Source organism: Rhagoletis zephyria, unplaced genomic scaffold, assembly GCF_001687245.7.
Source record: "Rhagoletis zephyria isolate East Lansing unplaced genomic scaffold, Rhagoletis_zephyria_1.1 Rzeph_scaffold_06973, whole genome shotgun sequence".
NCBI lineage: Eukaryota > Metazoa > Arthropoda > Insecta > Diptera > Tephritidae > Rhagoletis > Rhagoletis zephyria.
The window spans coordinates 1-27,637 of record NW_016164056.1 but is presented as its reverse complement, the minus strand read 5'-3'; the positions used below and the strand labels follow the sequence as shown (position 1 = coordinate 27,637).

At 35.6% G+C, this 27,637-nt stretch overlaps 1 protein-coding gene across 1 annotated transcript in view; it reads right to left on the bottom strand.

The window, feature by feature from the left end:
• LOC108373704 (Ig-like and fibronectin type-III domain-containing protein 2) overlaps nt 1–21,962 on the bottom strand; it is a gene marked incomplete at its 3' end in the record, with an annotated part of 27,813 nt that extends 5,851 nt beyond the window's left edge. The window contains exons 1-8 of the mRNA XM_017629638.1: nt 21,881–21,962; nt 21,608–21,793; nt 21,408–21,539; nt 20,175–21,291; nt 19,894–20,107; nt 17,086–17,359; nt 16,763–16,993; nt 13,611–13,951 (exon numbers count right to left, since the gene is read on the bottom strand). Of these exons, the coding sequence (XP_017485127.1) occupies nt 13,611–13,951; nt 16,763–16,993; nt 17,086–17,359; nt 19,894–20,107; nt 20,175–21,291; nt 21,408–21,539; nt 21,608–21,793; nt 21,881–21,962 (2,577 nt within the window). The remainder of the gene's footprint in view (nt 1–13,610; nt 13,952–16,762; nt 16,994–17,085; nt 17,360–19,893; nt 20,108–20,174; nt 21,292–21,407; nt 21,540–21,607; nt 21,794–21,880) is intronic.
• Between the last annotated feature and the right edge of the window lie 5,675 nt (nt 21,963–27,637).

Genomic DNA, 27,637 nt, shown 5'->3' with positions numbered 1-27,637 from the left:
AAGCGCCCAAAGTTTTCCATGTATTTTATATGGGCAAAAAACAACTTTTTGTAGAGATGGTATAGAATACTTAAAAATCAATATTTTTCTACCAGAAAAATCTCTTTATCTGCAGGAGACTCCCAACAATAATACTTAATTGTTTATTTAACCATTTTTTCATCGGAACTATAATTTATAGGTCCGTCAAAAACCTCGAAAAATGCAATGGGGCGACCAATAAAAAATCGTTAGCATTAATAAATGGTTAAATAAACACTTGGGTATTGTTACGGAAAGTCTTCTGAAGAGGACCGAAGTTTTCCGATCGAAAAATATTGATTTTCAAGAATTCTGTACCATTTCTACGGAAATTTTCTCTTATCCCATATAGAAATACATGGAAAACTTTGAACGCTTTGAGCAACCTCTAAATATTTTTTGATTTCAAAATAAAAAAATAGGGGTATACTTTTTCGATATAGAACAATCCTAAGGGATGAGAGCATTACAACTTCGACTTTAATATTTTTGGACAATCCTAATGTACATGCTGCGTGCGAATGGGTGTTGCATTCAACAATAATTANTTTTTTTTGGTTCGATGCACCTAGTAAGTGGCGTAAAAATTATGCAAAATCCATGAAAGCGCTTAGCTGACTAAGTGCATATGCACCCATTTTCGAGTTTAATGTTCGCGTTTGCATAAGAAAATCTTAAATGCAAATATTTACGCACTTACATATGCATGTACATTAGGGTGGTCCAAAAATGCATGTGAAAAAGTCGTAATTTTTACACTCTCACCCCCTAGGAGTGTTCTATACCGAAAAAAAGTATACCCTTATTTTTTATTTTGAAATCAAAAAATATTTAGAGGTCGCTCAAAGCGCCCAAAATTGTCCATGTATTTTATATGGGCAAAAAACAACTTTTTGTAGAGATGGTATAGAATAGTTAAAAATCAATATTTTTCTACCAGAAAAATCTCTTTATCTGCAGGAGACTCCCAACAATAATACTTAATTGTTTATTTAACCATTTTTTCATCGGAACTATAATTTATAGGTCCGTCAAAAACCTCGAAAAATGCAATGGGGCGACCAATAAAAAATCGTTAGCATTAAAAAATGGTTAAATAAACACTTGGGTATTGTTACGGAAAGTCTTCTGAAGAGGACCGAAGTTTTCCGATCGAAAAATATTGATTTTCAAGAATTCTGTACCATTTCTACGGAAATTTTCTCTTATCCCATATAGAAATACATGGAAAACTTTGAACGCTTTGAGCAACCTCTAAATATTTTTTGATTTCAAAATAAAAAAATAGGGGTATACTTTTTCGATATAGAACAATCCTAAGGGATGAGAGCATTACAACTTCGACTTTAATATTTTTGGACAATCCTAATGTACATGCTGCGTGCGAATGGGTGTTGCATTCAACAATAATTATCACGAAGCTGTAGATAGTAGCATGCATTTTACATGCACGAAGACATATACATGCATACATATGTACATATGTGCCTATGAGATGCACGTTTCATCACAAATTAATGTGCTATGTATGCCTGTCAAATGTTAACATATGTAAATTGCTTTAGCATTGCCAGCACAAGCAGTCGCAGCACGCTTCTACATACCATACATAATTCCCCACTTCATTAGCGGCCAATGCCGCAGTTCGGTATTTAGAAGCAAAATCGAGTTTAACACGCCAGCTGTAGAGCTGCTGCTGCATAATACTCGTAGAATGCATTATAACTGTTAGCAGAAACCATCGCTGCCGCTGAAGATGCATCTCAACCGCAAGTGAATTTTTGCTGCAGCTGTTATTATGAACATTATTGGCATCAATTACGAATGACAGCGTAGCGCAGCATTAGAGGAGAATAGTAATTAGAAGGGGCAAGGCCGAACAAGGTCGGTCGGTGGAGTGTGGAACTGTTTAACGCTCAATATATTGCAGAATCTTTGGAAGGTGAAATTAAGTGAATTTGAAAATTTTGCATTTAACTTATATTCGGCTTAAAGATTTGAAAATTCCCTTTCATACTCTATTTCATTCCCTAACAAATAATACTAATTTTTTGAAAAGGAGTTAGAAGGCTACATTTCGTATAAAAATAAATAAAATAAAAAAGAGCAATTGGAGTGAGCAGTTTCTATACTAAATCAACATCTGTTGTACACATTTTTATAAAAAAAAAACATGTAACATCAGAAACGTTTACTTTAACAAACTACTTCATTTGAACAAATTTTTATATTCACAGCATAAATATAGAGTTACATATATAAAAAATCAAATCTAAAGCACCAATACAAGTAATTTTCTTTGCTGTGTGATCGGTATGTAAACCGGTAATACCGGGGTTAGTACCAGGTTGACCGAGCTTTGCCCGGAGTGCATATATTTTTCTAAGTTTTCAAGATTTGGATAGCTTTAAAAAAATACTTTGGAAAAGAAATGAATTTTATATCTATTAAGTAAATTTCTTAATCCAAAATTTAGGTGGCGACCCTATTCCGAAATACCCTAATGAAAAATATTTTCTGACCAAAGTTTTCAACGATATCTTTCATTTGATATCCATATTGCGATGTTCTAGATAAATTGTGTAGAATCGAAAATAAGTGCAAATCTTACACTATTAAAATATGTTTTAATTAATTTGTAACTAATTTCGAATAGGTGGTAACCTTATACGAGTCTTCTCGGAGGTAGTGCCTATTCAGATAACCTTAAAATCCAAAACATTATCTGTGTACAAAATTTCATCAAACTCGTCAGAGCCGTTTCCGAGAACCCTATGGATATATATACATATATACAAGAATTGATCGTTTAATGTAATAAGATACCCTCAAAAACTTGTAATCTGAAGAATCAGTGGTATAGAATATAAAGTTTACACAGCACCGATTTTGACTTTGTATGAAAATAGCTCACGAAATTTCTCGGGTTTAGTTGTCCAAATAAAGGAGTTTTAGAGTAAATCGGTTGTATGGGGGTTCTTTGTAATTTTTACTGTAATGTAACTTTCTGTTGATAATAAGTGAAAATAGTGAAAATTTCATGTTCCTAGCGGCATAAATGCAGGAGTTATAACGAAAAATCTCATATCTAAACAATCAGTTGTATAGGAGCTATATAATAAAGTGGTCCGTCATTGTTATTTTCACTGTGAATATTCTATTGATAATGATTAGTAGTAGTGAAAAATTCCATGTTCCTAACGAAATAAATGCAGGAGTTAATACGAAAAATCTCATATCTGAACAATCCGTTGTATGGGAGATATATGCTATAGTTATCCGATTTTTCGGTTCCGTCAAATCACTAATACGTTTTAAAAATCCACTCACTTACCAAATTTCAGTCAGTGATATCTCAAAAACTGAGAGACTAGATTGCTCAGCTCGACGTTCTGATCATATGAGTATACATTTTCATGGCTCTATCTCTTCTTATTTTAGTACTTGCAAACTTCGGACCAAAGTTATAATACCATTTCATGCTCATGAAAGGTATAAAAATACAAGATAATAAGATTAATCATGGAGACTAGTAGGCGTCGTCTTTATCCCTAAGTTAGTTGGGACGACTGGGCCATTAACATGATATCCTTCTAGCTGAAATGTCAGGAGTATTGGCTGAGTTGTACATTCGTAGGGTGTCTCCACATCATCACTTATTCTGTGTTTGCATAAACATGCATATCAGGCGTGAGAGTCTTGTGAGACGGCTCTTCAAAATCCGGCTGCTAGAATTAGGAATGCCATCGCTAATAACAAATTCATCTTGGGTGTTTTTGTAGACGTTGAAAGTACTTTTTACAAAACCCAATTGGTAGAATATGCAACTAGGCTCTAAGGCATCGAGTAAATTCTATGCTAGTAAACTGGATTTGTTCAATGCGGCTCTACTTCAAGCCCTTATCAATTGTTTGCGGGAAAACGCAAATATGTTATGATTGAAATTAACCCAACTACGGCTAATGTTGTGCTCTTCACTAGAAGAAGAAGGTTGAACGGTCTTGTTTCCGCAGCTTTTAAAGGAGTCAAATTATATAATTTTTCCCGTAGTAATGTGTTTAGATGTTATCTTAAATAGTAAAATTTATGAAAGTTTAATGTTGATCATTGGACCGCCAAAGCTTTAACAGCGTTGTGGATATTTAAACAGGTCTTTGGTAAAACGTGGCTCCGCCACCTAGAGGAACCCTGTGGATTTCCACCTGAAGCGTGTGCGGACTCTCAATCAAAAACGTAAGTAATCTGCTGCTAAACTTCAAAGAACGATCTTGAGTGTCAAAAATCAATCAAAAATTTGTGTGGAATTTTCTGTTGGTACTTTGTACTAAATCATATACATTACGGTGATCTAAATGACCAACCTAATGAATTTATGGCCTTAAAGGTACCTATTTACTAAGAAGAAAATTCTCCCTTTTGGAAAATTTTGGATTCCAATTATAAAAGGTGTCGGTGGGCATTTGAAATCTTCCATGTAAATTATATGACATTTTTTTCATTCAAAATGTTATAACAGTTGAACCGTTTGAGGTAAAAATTTATCTATGCATATTATTGTAGGACATTAAGTTCTTTAAAAATTAATTTTAAATTTTTATCCTTCAATATTCTTGAAAATTTTCATTATGCATTTTTGTAAAACCGACACGTTCTCAAATTTCACTCTTCCAACTTTTTTAAAAGTGAATTTTTAATAAAAACGCAGTTTCACCATATCTGGGCCATGGTTTCGTGAGTATATTGATGGTTTCGGGTGTGTTTGAAATTTTTCGAGTTTTGCCACACGGTATAATAGTACTGGAAATGTTGTTGCACAGACCTAATATGTATGCATATAGAAAATTGTCCATTTCCGCATTTTCAACCAATTTTCAAATTAGACTTCCAAGAACTTTTAATAATTTTTTAGTCATTTTGTGCACGTTTTTCGCCTGCCACACATTTTCCACATGAAGTTACAAATATTTTCAGCAAGCCAACAAAATAAATGCAAAAAAAGCTATTCAACCATTTTATAAATAGTATGACCGCTAACTCATCTAATTAATTGTTATTTATGTTATTATATAGACATTTTCATAGTTGTTTTCATCTCACTCTTAAGTCATGAAGCGAAAATTGGGTCAGTTATATAATTTACAGCTCACTAGTAGCTTATGCTATCCACCTAAATATGTAGTTATGTATGTAGCTGTCAGCTCTCCCACGAGTTGGCACATTAATGCCAATATAAATTCCATTAATATTAGCAGCCAAAAGGTGTGCAGTGAAAAAAAAAACTAAACGCATATTTGTGCGGCAATTTGTCTGCGCATATTGTAAGCAAGGCAAAAAAATGCATAAAAATACAACAGTTGTGCTGGTGAAAACATTAGCAAAGTTAAATTGCCAGAAACCGTTGAAATCAAACAAAATTCGCTACCAAAATTCTGCGTCAAATAGAAAATGTGAGATTGGGAGAGTATTGTGAACACGGCAACAACAACAAAAACAATGGCGCGCCATTGTTTCGGTCGCGTATGCTGTACCTGTTAAGTGCCTACGGGCCACCTAGACGTATGATTGCTGTTGATTGTACGTTTTTCGCTGTTTAAGTATACGCCATAGCAGCAACTCCACAACATCAAAATAGTTTTAGGTTTAGGCTTAGTTATTGGATATGAGATTTTAAAGCACAAAAAATATTTTTTAACTACCAGGAATTCTAAATTCATTCAAGTATCCTCTTGAATAAAAAAGAACACTGTTGTTCGCAGGCATACTTTTCCATATTAATACGACTTTATGAATTGTTAAAAACCTCCGTGGCTCGAAAAGCCAGCATTCCGCGGCCATTTGATTTCCCCCGACCTTTTTCCGTATTTCATTCATCGAAAAAAAAACATGGAATCGGCCTTCACTGCACAAACTTCTGCCATGCCCGTACTCCCAATACATCGATGGGTGATCGTTGGCAAACTGATGCTCATTGCTCAGATGATTCGACTCCAACTCTGATGAAGAGTAAAACGATTTTTTTTTTTTTTAGGTTATACTGTCACCAGGTCTGATGGTACAACAAATGGCAACTCTTGTTGTCCTTCGCTTAAGAGCGACACCGGATTATTATACGAGAGTCCTGGGTAGGGATGCGCACGCACAAAATACATCGTTGTTTTTTCCGGTGCAATGCATCGTGAAGTCACATTGATGTTTTGCGATTTATCAGTTAAAATAAAAATCTCGTGTCACGCTGTTTGTGGTCGAACTCCTCCCAAATGGCTAGACCGATCTTTGTGAAATTGTTTGTGTATATATGGTAGGTATAAGAATCGGATTTAAAGTATATTTCATACCGCTAGGTGCAGGGGGTGTGGCACCTCCCATACAAACCGAATTTCTCATACTGCATATCTCCGGAAGTGTTCATGGTAGAGTACACACTTTTGCTAGGTTATTTAAGACGACAATGGAAATATGCTTTCTGACAACCACCAAACCGTAATATTAGAAATGCGTTACTGAAAATCATGAACGTGAACTGTTGGTGAAAATGTTGGACCGAATTGTTTCAAAACAAAAAATTATTTTGGGCGGGACGAAGTTCGCCTGGTCTGCTCGTCACCATCGATGTTCGATGCATGGTGTTCCTTGTAATTAAAAAAAAAATAAAAAAAATTAGTTAAAGAAAACATACTTTTAAAAAGGTTCAGTGCACAAATTTTATTTCTTAATTTTCTCAATATTTTAGGTTTAAGCTTTGTAAAGGCAGTGTCGCAGAAAATTTGTACATTTTTTATATTGTGCTATTGGTACCAAAAAAAAAGCAAATTCGAACAACAATTATTTTTGTAGTCACACGATTGGTACAATATAGCGTTTGAGAAGGCGCGGAGCTGTGCCATAGTCAAGTATATCGCCCTTTAAGGTACAAAACCGCCTATCAACAAAATGCAAAACCGCGTATGTGAGGTTGCAAAAATTATTTTCTTAAGAGCAAAAATACTCACATTTCAAAATGGTTCTCTTTTTTATAAAGCAACCGCATTTCGGGCTAGTAAATTTCAGGACGAATGGATAAAGGTTGAGCCAAGAGCTTGTGTGAGCAAATCCAATTTTTGGCAGCAAATGTCAGTAACGCGGTTTTGTATTTTAAACGACGATGTGTACTGCATTTTGTAACCGGCTCATATTTTAAGAGGGCATAAACATTACTTTTTAAAGCAAAAGTTGTTGCATCATTGGTTGGTTTATCTGTAAATATGTATATCTGTATGTAAAAAGCCATCAGCACTAAAGCTCATTCAATTTGAACAAACAGCTCTATTCCGCGTTCAAATCGACAGCACTTGAATAAAGCGAACTACTGCCAACATTACCAACCTCAATGGAAAAGCTATTAAGAACGTTTTCCGCAGCACTTGTGGTATGCGTACATAGTAGAAAGTGAACGAACGTAACCTAGCTATAGACAAAAGTGACGAATAAAGAAAACCAGATGGGGAAATTGACGACGACAAAAGATAAGATAGTTTCAGTTCAAAGGCGATAATTCGCTTATGACATGTTCGTCAAACTGCCAATATATAGAGATTTAATAATAAATGAATTCGCTTCATTTCAAATTAATGTGCGATGCAGACATACAACATTAAATGTTAAATGTCTATGAACTTATTTATTTTATGTTATTTTGAATGTCAGTTACAGCAATTGTAAAATGTATTTTAAATATGTGCTGAATAAATAAATATACTACTAGTACTACTACTTATGTATGTCAATTAACCAGTTAATAAATTTTCGTGCACAATTGATGACTACGGCATTAAAATTTCCAGGGGCAGTACTGGACTAGTTAAGAACTATTATGCTTCAAACTAGAAGAGGATCCTGCTGCAGTGACGGAACCGAGTATACATTTTATGAAAAAAAAGTTGTGCTTTAATTTTTAAAATAAAAAATGCATGCTATTTTCTGAACAGAGAATAAGCGTTAGGTCCCGAAAAAATAAGAACGTAAAAAAATATACAGAATATCTCCCAAAAATGTTGAAAAGAAGTTCTAAAAGTATTCAATCTAACGTCTTAGTAACTTCTTTTTGCCTTATTCATTATATCTTTTATTAAAAAATTACTTTTATATGATTACTTGCTGATTTTTATTTATTTTTTCTAACCCCAAAAAACATCGGAAATATTATGTGTCAGGCATGTTTTTTGAGGTTAGAAAAAATCCTGACATGATGAAGCCAAACGGACTTCATATTCATAAGGAAGAGACAGTCTGATCTCCAAACTGTGACACATTTTTTGTCTGACTACAGGGCAGCTGGTAAACTGAAAAACCCATCGAGTTTTCTTGTATAGAATAACAAATGGAAAAATTTGCAAAATCAAGAAGAAACTATGCTTCACTGCCGCACAGTCAAAAAGGATTCCAATTCTGCTTTCCTAGGAGTGAACGTTTTATTTGTGATTTTTTTTTTCTATCGTCCACACAGTTCCCACAGTAACTAAGAAATAGCGTAGTTCCGGGCCAGTAAAATCTACTGGCGTCTATGAAGGGCCTTAAAAACAAGTAACTATATTAAAACATATAAACATATGTATGTAATATGTTTTGCAGCTATAATATGGGCGGGAATATTAAGCATCTGAAATTCGTCGGAACGCCATTACAAACGCTTACATTTTCAAATGTACACACATGAAAATAAAATGAATATTACAGCACGTCTAAGCAGTTAGTGGGAGCATAACAGTGGCAGCAACAAAAACAATGACAAAATGTTTTAAACTAATAACAACAACAACTATAACGTAGCGTAGTGTCAGTGTTTTGTGTTGCATTACATATATAAGCGCGTCGATATATGCACATATATATTTATGTACGTATTTTATATATTTTGTGTACATTAGACCGCTCATAAGCAAAAAAATTTGTTTAGCCAAACCTTAGGGTCGCCTTTTTTTAATTTTTCTGTGACACCTACTTTCGGCAATAAAATTTTTATATAAATAAATAGTTCCACTGAAATACTCGAAATACTTCGTCAATGCTTTTTGGTGAAATTTTATTTACTGGCATTAGGGCGGTACGTTGAGGTGATAAGAACAGAGATCTGGTGGATATATACTAGGAAAGGGTACTTGAGGTCAATGAACTTTAGAACAAAAAGAGGCTAACTTCGGGGCAAAACATCGATATACCATACTTTGAGATCCGACTGCACATATATGCCGAATATAGGAATGAAAATGTTAAAAGGCCACGCTACTTTCAGCCAAAAAAAATTTAAATTGCCTTTAAAACAAAGTACTTCCTTAGCAAAACTTTAGTGATTTTTGGCGAGTTTTGATTGACTGACATTAGGGTGATAAGAATTGAGATATGGTGGGCAAGTACTTGAGTTACCTCACTTTAGAATAAAAAAAATTCTGATCGAGACAAAAACACCGATAAATCATGCTTTCAGATCCGACTATACATGCCGAAGCTATTATGAAAATGTAAAAACGTAGGGGTCGAGAATGCCTTGCCACGGTGCTTTGGATACGTAGATGTACAGCGATTTTTTATTTTTTTGCTGACACAGTATAATATACATATCTACATACATATATACGTTTGTATGTAACTGTGTACCTAAAAATAAAAAATAGCACGCAGTTATGGGTTGTATATTCGTGTGTACTTCCAGGATGTGTTCTCTACATATATGTATGTATGTATGTATGTATGTAGATGCAAGCATGCCCTAACAAATGCATACCCTCCAGGGAAACCGCGGACTGGTGAATCAAATTTCTAGTTCCGTACTAGGTCTTTATCGCCAAAAAGGAACTAGTCTGATAGGAACTAGATCCCCACCAGTCCAAAATGGGCGAAAAGTGGTACTTTTAAGAAACTAATTTTTTTCAACTTTTTTCACTACAAATCTATATCTAAAGTGACGAATTTAGAAATGGTTCGGAACTATAGAAAAAGGGATGCAGAACGAACTAGATCCTATTTGTCGAATTTAGAACTATTTCGGAACTATCGACAAAGGGATGCAGCGGGGGCCTTGTTTACTTTACATAGACATGTGTTCGGCGGCTTTTTCATTCAAATACGATTCTATTCTGTGCTTCGCAGATGCTATTTCATAGTTTGGTAATACAAAACAAAGCTTTGTGTTAACATATTAACATCTTGGGGCCGTATGGAATCTAACCAATAACAGCGAGCACCCCTGCAAAGTTAGCTACAGCAAGGTATGTAAACGTATATTTCAACAAATTTAATTTCAAATTGAAAAAATGTTTCTTTGAAAATAATGTAAAATCGCACACGGAAGAACCGAAGAGATTGAAAAATCATGATACTTTTTTCTTTCGTCTGTCGATTTCAGAACTGGTTCGGAACTATAGAATTTAGGACAAGTTCGGAACTATCGAAAAAGGGATGCAGCGGGGGGCAATTGATACTTCCTAGGACATCGCCATGTTAAATTCGCCAGTTGCTTGCATGCAAAAGAGATTTATCGCGAACCAGTACAGGGTCTAAATGTACTAAAAGCGCCCCAGTTCAGAACTAGAGATTTTCCCCACAGGGGTTGAATAAAGCTTTCGCTGCCTTCTAAAGCAGAGCGTATATGTATACGCGAATATGCCCGCCGGGCAGGCACCGCCCAGTGCTGCTGTAAACCCATTTATGCGTTTGTGTTTTGCCAACAATTTAGCTAAATGGCATCGGTAACGGCAACGGCTGCCTGGAATTGATGTTTGATGATAATATTATTGCTATATTATGTGGTCATGTATGGTGCACTCTGTATAAACATCGAAGCGCGAGAGATATTTTCATAAGTGTGCGAAATCGTTACATTTCCTATAAGAGAATAATATTTAACCCACACTTGACTCATATAAAAGAGTGCCACGACAGCGCTAACCGTCACATTAGATACCACTAATACATCTATTCAACTGTAAAATGTGCCCTTGAAATATATGTACGACTGTTGCCTCCAAAATTCTGCTATACCAAGAAATTTGGTCCCCAATCTTTTTTCCTTTTTATTCCGCAACAGATAGCAGCCCGAGAAGGGAGAAGAAAATTTCTAAATGTTTCAACGAGTGAAAATTTAATGTGAAGATTTGTATCCTCAGGTCCAATTCCAAGTAGGCTATTTAAGAAGCTTAGCTTCCAAAATTCATTTTCAAATCACACATCTATTTAAAATGTATTTCTAATCGCATGTGGTAATCTGTTGAAAAGACGTACTGAGAATACAAAAAACTGATGGCAAGAAGTTAGGAATGTGCTCGGGAAGACCTAGATAATGGAAGTCGTTCTTTAAGGTAACTGGGTAGTCGATCTTTTCAAATCGCTTTTTGAAGTTGTGCTTTCAAAGCGATGATTATTTGACGATAACGAGATGAAGGCAAATGAGAAAAGTGATGCCCAACATAGTTTTGAAAATCAACGTATGCGAGAAAGGAAAAGGGCATCACGATGACGAATCTGCAGAAGAAGACGTTGTGCTTAGAGGAAAAGAGAAATTCAAAATTGGACTTATTTACTTATACTGGACAAGCTGTGTATAGAATTGTCGCGGTGACTTAAAGCTTATCGCAACATTAATTATCTGTCTAGATTTCTAGTAGATATCTTGACGAAATCCAACGATGATACGAAAGAAGCTTGCGCAAAAGAAGGTCGATCAGAGGACCCTGAGTTTATGGACGAAATGGTTCAAGGGGAAAGATAAAATTGTACCTACCGAGAAATCATTTAAATTGAGTTTTGCATTACTTTCCTTTTGTTTGTTTCATTGTACAAGAACATATGAATGATGACTCGAAAAAATAGCCTAATTATTGTATACATATATGTTTAAAAAGTTTTTTTTGCGGTACCGAAAATTGCATTGCTTAGGGGCCCCGACATGGTTAATCCGGCCCTGTATATACTGTCGAAGCGATTGTAGGGTTATTTGGTATTCTTGAACACACTTCAAGCTTGTCGCCACTTACCCAGCTTGGCTTTTCACAATGAAGACGAGTTTTGGTGGAAGTAGGTCTACCAGCTTCGTCGTCCAGAAGTACCTCTAATGCCCTTTGTGCCGTTGAGTGAATTGCTACTCTTATAAACCGTTTGCTAAACCATAGCTAGATTCAATTAGAACCCATCGGAGAAAACTCTACGGACTGCGATGCTTTCGCAGGGCCCTCGGTTTAAATAAAACAAACCAAATCCTTTGAAAGGTTATGTTATCTTCCTGGGGTATAAAAGACCTTAATATAACAAAAAAATGGTTGGCGATGACAGTCTTTTCAACGTTAATTGTAGTTTTGGTACGGTGAAAGTATCTGCGCTCCTCTTAGTGCGCTTCCTAGTCAAGCCGCCAGTAATATCCCTTTTATAAAAAATGCAGCTAGTCTAAGATGAATGGAAGTAGTTTCAAGTGGTATGGAAAATACTTAGTATCTGAGTAGCTATACAAGCAGAGAGGTAAGCGCATATTTAAATACGTATATGGAACTAAGCTCGCATAATAGTCCTCAGTCACCTTGGACGCCCTTTTTTTTGGCAAAAAAAGTAATCAAACTTAATTGATTTCACTTTAGCCACTCTACAATTCCCATTGAATGCAATACAAATAACCTAATTAGCCAAGTTTTCCAATTCAAATTCTTCGAAATTCTATTTCTGTACACAATTAACCCCAGCAAACAAAATCGAATCAAAACCAGTTGGCCCCCGACAAGCATACGAGAAGTAGCGAAAGGAGGCTTACATTATGAGCAACTACAAGCAGCAGAAGCCAAAAGTTTAAAAAGTCAAACTACAAGAATGTAAGCTCCCCTTGCCCTAACCGATCAAATCAGCTGGTACTAGTGGCAGCGAGTAATTTGCATGGAGTCCAAAAAAAGACAAGAAACGCTAATAACTGAAGTATCGCCACAACTGAGCTGACGTCTGAGGACCAGCTGCTGCAAATGGCCAGATATGCTAAGAGCCAATAGTGCATTCACTTTTACATATATTATACATTAAAGTGGTCCAATTTTTGTATGGGGGAAAAAAATTTCATCCTAGAAAACGCTACACACCTTTAGGTTTTTTCCTTTTATTATTTGTAATATCTATACCAACTGTGAGTATTCTACTGCAACCAATACAGGGTGCTTAATGACCTTGAAAGACTGGATCGCAGTGAAACTGGCAAAGATATTGTGGATTTTTATAAAAAGGTACTGTTGCCATGACAACTGAAGCTTGTGATAGTCTTTAGATAATTTAAATTTGAAATGTTCTTAGGTACTTAACCAATTGTTTGATTAATACATATATGTACGCAATATTTCTAGAGTAAAATATGAGCATCATGAGCATCCTCTAAATTTGTACTTAGAAACGTAAGGTTTGGTACCAGTACCGCTTTCGGAATGTTTTTTTTTTGAACCACTCTAATGTACATATGTATGGGCATCATTACCAGCATAGCCAACTTACTCAATGAAAATTGCCAGTTGCAAGTGAATTGAAAGTCAACGGACATAGCACGAATATATGTATGTACTTAATAGTCGGTCGGTAGTTTGAATGATACTCACATTTTCCAGTTTTGCCACCGTCTCATAGAGGGTCATGTTATTGACTTTGCCATATTGCACGATAAAATCGATATCATCATCAGCTGTGGTAGCAGCAGCAGTGGACGCATCGCTGGCCGTGGCAATGTCATTAGTGGTGGAGGATTTGCTGCTGTCGCCATTATTCGCGCTGCTATAGGAATCTTCTTCATTGACTGGTGCTGGTGATGATGCGGCTGCGGGTGCGGTGGATGTAGAAGCGCTTGCCTCGTAGCCTGGTTGCCGCCAGGTTAGATTGATGGTTGTGTTTGTTACTGCCGTGGCGTGGACATCTTCAGCAGGGCCGGGTATGCTTTCGGTGCCTGTGGTAAATTATGAGAGGAAATGAGGAAATAGAAAGAGAAAAAGCGGGTAAATTCGAGTGTTAAGCTTAATGATAAGGGGTATAGATACTTCAAAGATATAAAATTAAATTAGGATACCAATACGAATGCCAGTATGAAATCGAGTCCGAAAGCATTCACGAATGTTTGCACATATGTACATACATGTGAATTGGAATACGAGTATGAGTATGGATATGAATATGAATACGAATTTGAATATGAATATAAATATAAATATGAATAGGAATATGAATATGAATATGAATATGAATGTGAATATGAATATAAATATGACTATGAATTTTAATATAAATATCAATATGAAGATACTATGAATATGAGTATAAATATGAACACGAATATGAATGTAATTGCGAGCATGAATATGAGTAGGAATATGAATATAAATATAAATCTGAATATGAATATGAATATAAATATGAGTATGGATTTCATTAGGGATATGAATGCGAGTATAAATGTGAGTATATATATCTATGAATATGAGTATAAATATAAGTACAAATATCATTTGGAATACCAAAATGAGTACGAGTACGAATATGAAAACATATTCGAATAGAAATACGAGTGAGAGTAAGAAGGCGAAGACGAAAACAAACGCGAATACGAAAAATAATACGAAAACAGAAAAAAATACTAATACGAAATGCGAATGCGAAGACGAATGCGGATACGAATACAAATACAATTATGAATACGGAAACGAGTTCATCTATGGATACCAGTACGAAAATGCAAACGAATACCAATACGAAATCGAAATCGAATGCGAATAAGAAATCGAATGCAAACACGAATAAAAATAATTAATGTGCATACCAATGCTCACAACAAAGCCAATACTAAGTTATTAAATGCTAATTAAATTATGTTTACCAATGCTTATGCTCAATCACTTTCATATAAACACCAATATTTTCACAAACACTACTGAAAATGCGCACACATATGTACATATACGAATACTATTTAAGACAAGCAATACACACCAGGATGGTCCTTAAAAATATCAAATTTTGTATGGGGCACTCCCTTATTTTGTTCTAGATACAACGTAAAATATTCACGAAATTTTCAAAATTTATAAAAAAATTTAGCGGTCGCTACCAGGGTTTGAAAAAATTAATTTTTGCTTAAATCGCAACAATTGGAAAAAAGGCTACTTCAACAGTTATAATTTAGCACATTGAAAGTTATTCATATAAATTCCTTAAAAAATTGGATTTTTTCACATCCTGGTTGCGATTCCATTTTGGAATTTTTTTTGTTTTTAATTTTGAAATATTCCCAGTTCTACGTACAAAATAAAGGAATGGTGCAAATATTTTAAGGACCAACCTTATATACATACGTACATATAAGTCAAGAGCATAGGTAAATATTTGTTCGTACGCCTGTTGGCTTGTCCTTGTGCGCCTAAGTGAATTTATTCTCGAATTAGTGCAAGCATGTGAGTATGCAGCTCAATCAAACTGGCTTTAATTGCTGCTTAATTGGCAAATACAAAGGAAGGTTGCTGCTACTGTAGCCGCTGCCACTCATCCAAACATTGTTGGCAGCAAGCTAATATTGTTGCAAGTAATAATATGCATTGCTAGTGTTGCTGCTATTTTTGTTGTCATTGCTATCTTCGCCAATGGCACAGTGCAAGGTTGTTTGCTTGAGTAGCAACGCATGATTGAACGCTGTATGACGACGTACAATAATACCGGTTAACGCAATAATGAATGAAATAAAACAACAACGACAACAATGACAACGGCAAGCGAGCACCAGTGAACAGTGTCAGCCGAGTGCATCTTCCTTCGTCATGGCCAATGCGCTAATAAAAGCAACAAGTGTGTGCAAATAAACAACCAGAAATAACACTAACAACAGTAGCAGCAGCAATAGCTTTTTTATGAGAGCAAGTGTTAAGTAACAACTTTAATAACAACAGCAGCAGTAGACAAACAATAACAGCAAATAACTACTCTGGCGGCAGAAATAAAAGACTCGTCGCACTTTTAAGAATTTTGGCTATATTTATTTAGTTTATTTTATGTTTATTATTTTTTTTTTGAGCCTAGGTAGTTGTACCACAAACATCATATACATAAATCAGCTTTTCAAAGTTTGAACTAAAATTATAAAAATTCGACAAATTTTATCCAATTTCTCAAACTTTTTATTCACAATTTTTAGACAATTTTTTCAATTTTCAAAATTTTGAATTTTAGTGTAGTAAAGTTCAAATTTCAATTGGCTGCAAAATACCGTTGGTTTTTAAGAATTTATATTTTTTTGCTGACGGTGTTCTGCTTTTTTTCCCAAACAAAGTGTGCTCGACAATTTTTTTATATGGAAGAGAATGCCTAGCATCGTCAACAAAAAATTTTCAAAAATCAACTTTTTTTCGAGCCACCTAAAACTTGCACCTTATTATATTAAAGTTGAATGGGCTACAAAACTGCAAAAAAAAATTTATAAAAAGTTTAAAAATTTGGTCGAATTTTCATAATTTTTATATAAAGTTTGAAAAGGGGATTTGAAATTTGGGGAAAGGGGGGTTTGTTGTATAACTAGCCAGACTTTTATACAAAAATATTAAACATAAAATAAACCATGGAAATATAGCCAAAACTGTGCAAAGTAAGGCGAGTATATTACTTTTGCCGCCAGTGTATATATTTATGTCAACAAATTGAAATCAACAATGTAAGTACCTATGTGCAAACAGTCAGCCCTTGCGTCGTCGAACCAACCAAGCATGGCATTACTCACCCTCTTCGATGCACTGCAAGATATTGCCCGCATAAGATAAACAATCACTGGAGGTCGTACCGTTGTTGCCGCTATAACTGCTGCCACTCAAGGCGCCACTATTGCTGCCACCACCATTGGCGGCAAGCGGCATGACGCCGCGACAGATGGACATGCAAGCAGTGGGTACGCCGCGACGCTGACAGCAGGGCGTATGGTCGCGTCCGCCGGCGGCACAGCGTACAATGACAGCTATGCGAAAAGGGGGAAGAGAAAAGCGTTTAGAAATTGGTTACAACTGAATTATTTATGACAATTTTTATTTTATCTCCTTGAATACTTACGCATTTGCGCTCTACACGCCGGTCCGAGTTTTTCAATATCCGACAATTTTATATTGTACGAGCAGAGTGGCGCGCATTGTGGTAACAGACCGGAAGCCTGACAGCATTTTGTCATATTGTAGCGCTGTTCTGGCTCATCCACCGCTTCAGCGGGCTGCGTGCGTGTGATGAGCCGTGGCGAAGGTTCACTCTTACCATATTGGTTCACTGAGACTACATAGAATTCGTAATAGACTTCGGGTTCGAGACCTTCCAGTATGAGTGGTGGGTTTTTCTGAAAATGTGATGGACATTTATTGTTACTGCATTACGGAAATTATTTATAGTACATAAAAAGTGAATGCTGAGCTCAGAAAGCAGTTCCTTTCAGTGTGTTTATTTTGTCTTTTATTTATGCTGGAAAATATAATTGCTTGACCCTAATTTAATTACTTTTTTGGACTATCTTTAGTCAGTTATTTACAGTTATTTTGGTAAGACAAATTAGCACAAAAGTTTTAGAAAACAGCCCTTGTATATCATTATCACTTCCAGAGTCGCAATGACCGAGCGAGCAAAGAGATCCGAGTTTGAATCATCGGACAGCGGTTTTTTTTTAGTTTTTTCCTTTTTTAATTTAATTTTCTTTTAATTTTTAGATTTTCTTGTTTATATATTTTTTTATTTCGTTTAATTTGTACTATAGAAACATATTTTATGCATACTTTTAATTTAGTTTTTTCTTTTCTTAAATAGTTGATTTTCTTTTACTTTTTTAAAGTTATTGTGAAAAAATGCCTATTATATTTTTTCTAATTCAAGTAAATTTATTTTATTTCTTTGTTTAATTTTCTTTAAATTTTTAAATTTTATTATTTAGNTTTCTTTTCTTAAATAGTTGATTTTCTTTTACTTTTTTAAAGTTATTGTGCAAAAATGCCTATTATATTTTTTCTAATTCAAGTAAATTTATTTTATTTCTTTGTTTAATTTTCTTTAAATTTTTAAATTTTATTATTTAAAGAAGTCAAATATCTTTTTAATTTCATTCAATTTGTAGAAACTTATTTTATTTATTTTTTCTTTTTGAAAATTTAATTTGTTTTTCTTTTTAACCGAATTCAAAAAAGGAAGAATATTCTTTCGGAATATTTTTTTTATGTCTGTTACCGCACAACTTTGGACCACGTTAACCGATTTCGATAATTCATCGGAAAGGCGGTACCTCAAGGGTGGTGGCATAGTAACTTTGTTTATATCCGATAATTGGATCGTGAAGAAATGAACGATAATTGGACCGTGAAGAAATTAACGATTATCTTAAATTTTTATATGAGAATTGAAGTCGGTTTGGTTTTTTGCTTAAAAATTGCTTGTGTTAATTTAATTTTTTGAATTTTCAGATTTTATTATTTGAAAAAAAAAATATTTTTTTATCTCATTTAATTTTTAGGATCCTATTCTTTACTTTAATTTTTTTTTGTCTTTATTTGTATCTTAACTTTCTTTTAAATTTTAGATTTCTTTTTAAGAATTTTTTTTATATATATTTTTTTTATTAAGTATTATTTTCTTCTTTTTTGATTTAATTTGTTTCTGTTTCAAAATAAATTTTTACACTTCATTTTTTTAAGAAAAAAATACTTTTTTAATTTGATTAAATTTTTAAAAATATTTGTATATGTTTTCGCTTTTTTTGTTTTAGTTTTATATTTTTTTGGATTCATTTTTCTTTTATTTATTATGGTTTTAAAAGGACATAGGAATATAAGTATATTCTTTAAAAATTTAGTAGTATTTAAAAAAAAAACTTAATTGCTAAAAGCGAACACCATAACTTTTGTCTTTCAAAAGTCTGTGATAGGCTGATAGACAGTTGCCAGAATTTCCCTGTTAGTCGATTAGTTTAGGTTGCAGTAGTCGTCCCTGGTTAAAACACACTCATAATATCACATTACTTTCAATGGTAATCACCGCTCAATCTATGCAACGCCACCAGCCAGCCAAAAAGTTCCTGTGGGTCGCTCATGAAGTGCGAGAGAATGTACTTCAATATCCCTCCTCCCGAAGCCTTGGCTTATGCACGCATAGTCAATTCGGCAGCCATGTAGTGTGCCGCGTCATCACCATGTGAACTCGGAGACCTAATTTCCACTTGATTATCAGAGTAGATAATGCTAACCTCACTACCTACCGCAGAGTAGCCTAAACATAAGTTCATAGCAGCGAATAGCGCAGAGATGCAGTAAGGTATGTGCGTGTGCAGGGACGAAAGCTTAAAGAATTTGGACTGCCCAGATTATGAACTTTTCAAGGATCCGAAGTCCTTGAGGCTGATTTCAGACCTGCTGTCGCGCACAGTACTACACTAATTCTTATAAGGGTGGCCCATTGCACGCAGTCTACCTGCCTAACTAGCGTAGCTCTCTCTAGCTAACTCCATCAGAAGAGACCTCAAAAAGTATGATGTGATAGGGCCAGACAATTATTTTGCTCCAGAGACCTCCTTTCTTATCATTANTCAGAAGAGACCTCAAAAAGTATGATGTGATAGGGCCAGACAATTATTTTCCTCCAGAGACCTCCTTTCTTATCATTAGATCGATCCCCTACTGAAACACAAGCCAATTGATGTGTTGTTCATTCTTTTATCAAAGCCTGGTTCTGACGACCGCCTCTTATCAAACGTTCGGTGGAAGTATTTTACCTTGGCATGGTTTAAGGCGGGCCCGTTGTTATGGCATTTCTATGTTCTAATTTTCATTTTAACAGCTACGAACCTTTGGTGTTAAACTGCTTTCTATCGATGTGTCATCCAGAATTACTTACCTTCACTACTGTCAGATAGTCGTCGCCTTCTCCCAGCCGCCTAAACTTCACATGGTAGGTACTTATAGTTTCAGCCAACCGGTTTGGTTTGTTCCAGTCTAAAATGATGAAACTATCCGCCTTAGCTACCGTGCGTATTATCGAAGGTGGATCTGCCAGCACGCCGTAACCCTGGAACAGACAGCTGCTGTACTCGGACATGAACCGCAGGCACCTAGAACGGGCAAATGAAAACATTTTACTCTAGTACGTAGCCCAGAATGTCCCCAGCGCTCACTTACTTGAAAAGACTAAAGTCCAACGTTGAGATCTTGCCCGAGCAAAGCGGAAAGCAGACCGCCGGTATGCCACGCGCTCGACAACAGGGTGTGTGATCCATCTTATTGGCCAGACAAGTGAAAGTGATGTTGGACCAAGGCGCGCAAACCATAAAGTCGGGTAGCGTAGCGAGATCGGTCTTCTGTGGATCGCACATTTTATCCAGACACATCCGATGCGTCATGCCATTTGTCTCACAACAACTGCGTATATTGGGTAAGTCTGGCATGACAGATTCCACCGAAGCCGATGCTTCTGCATCATCACTAGGCATGGGTGTGAGTATCTCACTTGTGTGCGTGAAAACACGCAAACGTTCGCTGGGCAAACTCGAGCCATATTCGTTGTGCGCCGTCACCACGATTGCGTACATTGTGAGCGGCGTGAGATCCTGCAAGCTGAGTGAGGTCAGATTCACGGGCACGGTGCGTATGATAGTCTGTTCGATTGGGCGCTTCTTCCATGCATACACATTGGACACTTCGTCCTCATCGAAGCTATGCAGCGCTGTTAGATTGACACTGTAAAATTTAACCTTATGCGCCAACTTTTCCGGTTCGTACCAATGCACGGTGACACGCGTCTCTGAGACATGATCGACTGTGACGCCCGTTGGTGTGCTGGGTATATTCTGCACACCCTGTAGTATGCACTGAAGGCCGCTTAGCGTGTGGTGCACACAGGAGACGCGCGTCTTCAGCAAATCCGTGAAAGGTGTATACTCACCGCGACACATATCTTGACACAGATCAGGTATTTGTTTATCTACACAGCAAGGCACGTGATTGCGACCATCGGCCATGCAGCGTACGATGTTAGGGAAGTCCTTCTCACAGGCCTCCGGCTCGATGCCTGTCGTGCCGTCTATGATGTTGTGCACATTGCAGAAGCCCATGCATTCGGCGCTGATATTGGCGCGCTCACAGCACTCAGTGAAGTCGTGGGTGATCTGTGGCGCGACTGTGTGCGCGCGCCAAAACGAGCGATTGTCGGTGGCATCGAACGGTGGCGGCACGAGGTACACATCACTCGACTCTGTTGTGGTAGTGATGTTGCCGCCATTAGAGGGTACCTGCTTGACTGGGTATGAATAAAAAATAAGAAAGAGAATGAAGTAAATAAAAAATGCACAATACAGATACCAGCAAGGTATCCTTAGACTCTCGGGGTGTAACTATTCTCTCCCCCTTTCTCACCGTTTAGTATGTGTATACTACGCAAGACCGGTTCTGAATTTAGCTCGCAAATATAACTGCCCGAGTCCTCGGTGGTAAGTCGCTTGACAAGCAACACCCATACCTCCCCACCAGACTCAAGACCTTTGGGATCTAAACGAAAGATGCGTGTATAATATTATAAGTATCACAAGCAAACACACTTAATAAGTAGTATGTACCCCTTTTCCACTCACTCTCATCATGCAACACGCTGATGCGTGTGTCGCTCGTCACTCTCACCATACCGGCTGTGAGTATTTCGTCGGATTTCTTCCATATCACTGTGTGATTGGCTCGGTTCTCTGATACAACACATGTGAGCAGCGCGTCTTTACCTTCGTAGATTAGCGATGGACCGCCAGTAGCTGGGATAGGGGATAAGATATTGATTAAAATAAGGTAGATGATGGATACTAGAATGATTTCTTAAAAATGGGTTTTGTAATACCAACCGATTGGTACTCCGGAATTAACAGTCGAAAATAAGCATGTTGATGTTGTAAGTACCACCAGCAGCTTTAACATTATTTCCATTAAAAAGGGTCACCTGAAAAGGACGAAATAGAAAGCAATTAGATGGACATGAATTTTTCGTAATTTTCGGTAAAAAAAAAATATTTCTTTCATAAATTTTAAATCGTTTAAATATGGAGCGTAGAATTTTAAAACTCGACATGAGTAATTGGTTATTTTAAAATTGGACATCTTTGTTTTCGTTTTTTTTATTAATGGTATTAGTTTAAAAAATAAACAAATTTTTGGCCATTTTGAAACTGGATACCAATTTTTGGTGATTTAAAAAATTAAAATAAATGTTTGGTCATTTGTGTTTTGAAGATAAACTTTTCGTCGAGAAAAGTTTTGTTGTAATTTTAAAAGTTGGCTGAAATTTTTGGCCAAATAAAAAATGAAAAAATTTGATGGCGGTTTACAATTAACTGGACATAGATATTCGTAAATTTTGGTAATTCAAAAAACTAGACATAAAATTGATATATATATAGGTACAGAATATGTACTTAACGTAGCATATTAAAATTGGACATAAATAATTGGCTATTTTAAAACTGGACATATTTTTTTAGTATTGGCCATTTTTTAGAAACAGGAAAGCTTTTTGGTAATTTTGAAACGGGACATAAACTGTTGGTGATTTTTAAAAGTGAACATAAATTTTTGGTCATTTATATGCTGAACATAATTTTTTTTCTCACTAAAACTGGACATCAATTTTGGAAATCTATCTAAATTTGAGAAAAAATGTGATATCATTTTAAAACTGGACATACATTTTGGCCAGGTAAAAAACGAGAAAAAATTTATGATCATTTACAAATTGGACACATATTTCTGGTCACATAAAAACATGGCAAAAGTTCATATAGCTTAAAACAGGACATACGTTTTTGAACATTAAAAACTAAAAACGAAAATATGTTAAAGGTATTTTAAAATGGAATGTCTTATGTATGCATGTAAATTTTTGGTCGCTTTAAAACTGAACATAAATTTTTTAGGTCATTCAAGAACTCGTGGTAATTTAAAAACAAGCGAAATTTTTTTCAAATATTTATTTTAGATGCAGAAATGCTTCTAGATGCTCCAGGAACATTTCTGCATCAAAAACAAAATTTTGAAAAAATTTCGCTTACGCCTTTTCGGCGATTAGGGTTCGATATATGTATTTTTGAACATTTTAAATATAAATTTTTATCAAGTTCAAAAAAGGATGCTTAGTTGTTGGCATTTCTAGACATAAAAAAGCTTGAAATAGTTTTTGCGTTGTTTAAAAATTGGACACAAATTTTTAGACGCCATTCTCTAAATACTCGGAGGACATGTAGATTAGTTAGTCAGCATTTTCGTCTACCAAACGTTTTCGAAGCTGAGATTTATGCTTTAGAGATAACTGCTAGTCCTCTACTTAATAGCTCGATATCAGCCGGAAATGTTGTCGATCGTCCGATAGAAGAGCTTTATCAACGGAATCAAAATAATGAGATTTTTGGAGGTAATTTCAAATCGGTCCAGCTTACGTAAATCTTAATATTTTTCCGAAATATTTTGGGGGATGTCGTGGCTACTTTAAACCATCAGCAACATATCCAGATGGCTTATCCAAAAAGGTTTTATCCAAAAACACACAAAAAAGCAAGCGATTATTCAACTTTCCCAACTTTTACTAACTGAATACTTTTCAAGTACTTTTAATGAACACTCACGTAGCCGGCTCAAGCAGCTCATGCTATACTAAATAGTAACTAGTTATGTAAACAAACTCATAAAGCTAGAGCATAAAATCTGGGCAAAAAGCGAAAAAGTGAAAATAATAGGAAAATAAAAAAGGAAAACAAGTAAGCCAGAAAAACCTGACACGTGCCAGATGACACTAAATGCCATGCTTATATAGCTAAATGGGGCCAACACAAGCAAAAAATCAGATTACGTACTTATAAAAGTATCATCTATTATTATAAAATGTTTCTACTATAAGCTCATAGCAACAAGCACTACATAGATACTTTCCACACAAGTACGAGTGGCTATAATTCAACTCAACTCATTTTAACACCAGCGGCTAATCCCTCAAGTAGCCTAATGAGTATGAAAATGCCCACAAAGCAGCACTGGGGAGAAGAAAGTTAGAAAAGTTTGCGAAATAAAAACAAAACAAATAATTTTAGCCTTCCGGGAAGAAAAATCTGCTCTGAGTAGATAACAAATGTTGGCAAAATAAAATGCACAGCAAAGACAATGAGCGTCCTTGAAGAGGAAACTGATGAAGAGGAGAAGCAAAAAATGGTTGTCAAAGAACGTGTTAAGTGAAGAGTAAAATTATGTTAAGGTAGTTTATTTGTTTTTTTATTTATTTTTCCTATGCACGTTCACTTTAGGGACACATTCCGGAAATTTAAAATTGTTCGATGTGTTGGAAGAGGGTTGCCACCTCTTTAAAAATTTTAATTCAAATAATTTTGTAATCTAAATTAATTATTACAAAATGGGTATCAATCGAAATAGTTTGGAAAATACTTCACTAAATGTAATAGTGTTGCCACCTGTTTCAGGAGTCAAAAGTCAATTAGATGTCAGACGAAGGAGGTTCAATAAAGTTGTATTTTGAATATATTTTGAAAGAGTTTTACCAGTTGTTTGAAAAGTCATATTTAATTAAATTATACACAAGTTAAACATACGAAATTTAAATGTGTAACGAGAAAAATGGTCAAAAATCTTTAGTTGAAACAGTTCGAGTTTTTTGAGTTATTTGAAGCAGGTTGCCTCCTGTTTAAAAAATCAAATTGAAATTATTTAATAAGCTAAGTGAGTATGAGTATAAACCGAAATAGTGTTAAAAAAAACTTAACTCTGAAACCAAATGTAGAAGAGTTGCCACCTGTTTAAACAGTCAAATCTAACTTGAATTAAGGGATTCAGTAATTGAATATGTATCAGAGAGATTTATGAAGGTTTCTGTTTGGAAGTATTTTTTAGGGGGCCACCTGTCTGAGAAGTGAAATTTAATTAGGTTAAGGTTAGGTTAAACGGGCAGCTCTGAAAAAGAGTTCACTCGGAGGCCGCAGAGGCCCATTGTGATGCCCAAATTTAATTAAATTATACACAAAATATATGATTAATAAACTATGGGTGTCAAAACAAAGGGTATGAAAGAATCTTCAGTTTGAACATTTAGAATATTTTTGAGTTGTTTGAAAAGGTTGCCACCTGTTTAAAAAGTTAAATTCAAATTATTTTATAAGCTATTTAATAGACATTTTTTGAAATGGCTTGATTTCTAAACTACATGTAGGAGGGTTGCCACCTGTTCAAAAATACTAATTCAACTTGAATTAAGAGAATCAGGTAATTTAATATGTACCACAATTGTATGGATGTCAGACGAAAGAGGTTTGAGAAGGTTGGGGGGTTCAAAATATTTTTAGGAATGTTGCCGCCTTGTTTAAAATTCGATTTCAATTAAATTACAATATTATTCAAGCAACGATAATTAAGTTCGAATTTAAGAATTAGAAAGCGCTTTGAGTTCAAACATATTCAGTTTCCAGTTAGTCTTGCATACGACATGACGACAATTAAAGCGCAAGGCCACTCTTTGGACGTATATGAAATTGATCTCGAATATGTGTGGCATATTCGCGTGTTGAAAAGCCCCCACCTTTATTTATTTAGGCGCCAAAAAAGAAAAAGAAGGACGTAATCCACCACGAAACATTGATTAGTTTTGGCACATGATTCCCTCAGTCTCTTTACATTTAGTGCAAATAAAAGAAATTTAATGCAACAGAATTTAAAAACTGTGTTTAGGCGACTGTTAGCACCAAGCGCCTAAATGCATGCTATGCACTGCTGCATGTGCAAAAATTTTCTCTATAGAATTCCTTATAAAATATCTGCACTTGCACTTCTCACCATAAAAAAAAATTCTTTCTTAGGTAATAAGTTGATGGTATTTCAAAGCATGTTCCGCCTAGACTGACGGAATCTCCGCACAATGATTTCAGAGTTTCTTGCGGACTCTGCATAACATTCAAACATCTTTGCCCCCACTCTCATTGAGTTATTCAAAGTGATTCATTCGTTTATATAATACTTGTTCGGGGTAAAGTTCACCGGGTCTTTTTTGTATATTCAGACACCTCATCAAACTTTCTGTATCTTTACGCGAAACGCAAGCATACATTGCCTTGTATCACCAAATTTCTTTCTGTTGCTTTAATGAACACATATCAATGCCAAGCAACTGCGCTGCAGGCAGCAATAACCAACTCCTTTTTTTGCTTTACGCAAACCCTTTGTAATATCAGCCATTGCAACCGCAAATTTCCCCAGTGACATTGGTACAAATCGCACTTTGCAGCTACTGGAATCTTTTGCCACTGTCAATGCAAATACCTGCTGCTATGTAGGTGAGTAAGTATAGTGTGTAGTAAACTGCCAGAAACACAAAATTCTCAACTGGGCCAATGCTGCCAGCAGTTAGCATCTATTTCAGCGAAACGTCCAATTTCGGTAACAAAACACAAGTTTGCAAAGTGCGAGTATCTGAACTACCAACTGATTGTTGGCTGTTGGCTGAAGTTACATGGCAACACATGTAGCAGCAAGCGAAGGCACGCCCACTAATTGTTGTTGCTGATATGCTGTACTAGTTGAATCGCATTGCAAGTCATGTTTTTGAGTTTGAATTTGATAATGCCAGCAAGCATTTTCATTTTTGTTTTTTTGTAAAGTTAGGCATTGATGTGGGAGGTGGTACTGCCAAAGGACTCTAAGTAAGCGCTGCTCTTGCGTGTTGACTCGCCTTTGATCTCAATGTTGAACAGGACATTCGTTGCAATGGATGTTTGCTGTGTAGGTGGCCTATGTGTACCTAGTGAATTAGTCTGTTTCGTTGTGCCTATTTGACTTGCACGCAGCTACACTTTCACAATGCTTGCAACTGATTTGAAATAAATGAAGGGGTTAGAATCATAAGAGTCTGAGTAACATTTTTCGAAAATATAAGTTATACCCATATTTGTATAGTTAAATATAGTGTTTATTTGGTGACAAAGAGTAACATTGATTTAAATTAGTTAATTAGCCTGAATTCATTTAGGCAAGAATCATTTCAAATGCATTTACCCAGAATTTACAATAAGTAATCAACTTTAACCTTAATTATCTCAAAAAATGTCAGACCTACTTAGATCCTTTTGATTCTAGCCTCTTCAAATATAATTGATAAGGAGTCATGCTTTGGACGTATGGGAAAAAAGTTAGAAGCTCAATTGATAGATATGTTTTGAACAAAGGACTTATCTAGGTATATGAGTTCCATACACATCCATCTAACCGGAAATCCAACTCCACATTGTGTCCCTTTTCAAGATCAGAAAAGGGAGTCTACGATTTGTAGCGATGCTCAATATGGAAGTATGATCTGCAAAAATCTCAGTCGTAAATGGAATGCCTTAGCTACTGTATGACCTCAGTAGCTAGCAAGCATTTTTGGATACCACGGGTGTCCACACATGCAGACGGACTCGATTTTGTGCTATCCATTGGCTCATTTATGTTTCAAGCAAGAAACTAAATCTTTTATTCGACCGATGCTCTTTAACAAAGGCTAAATAGTTGAACAACTATTGCCTTGACTAGAGCTACGTTACCACCGACGCCATCAACAGCAACTGAAAGGCCACAAA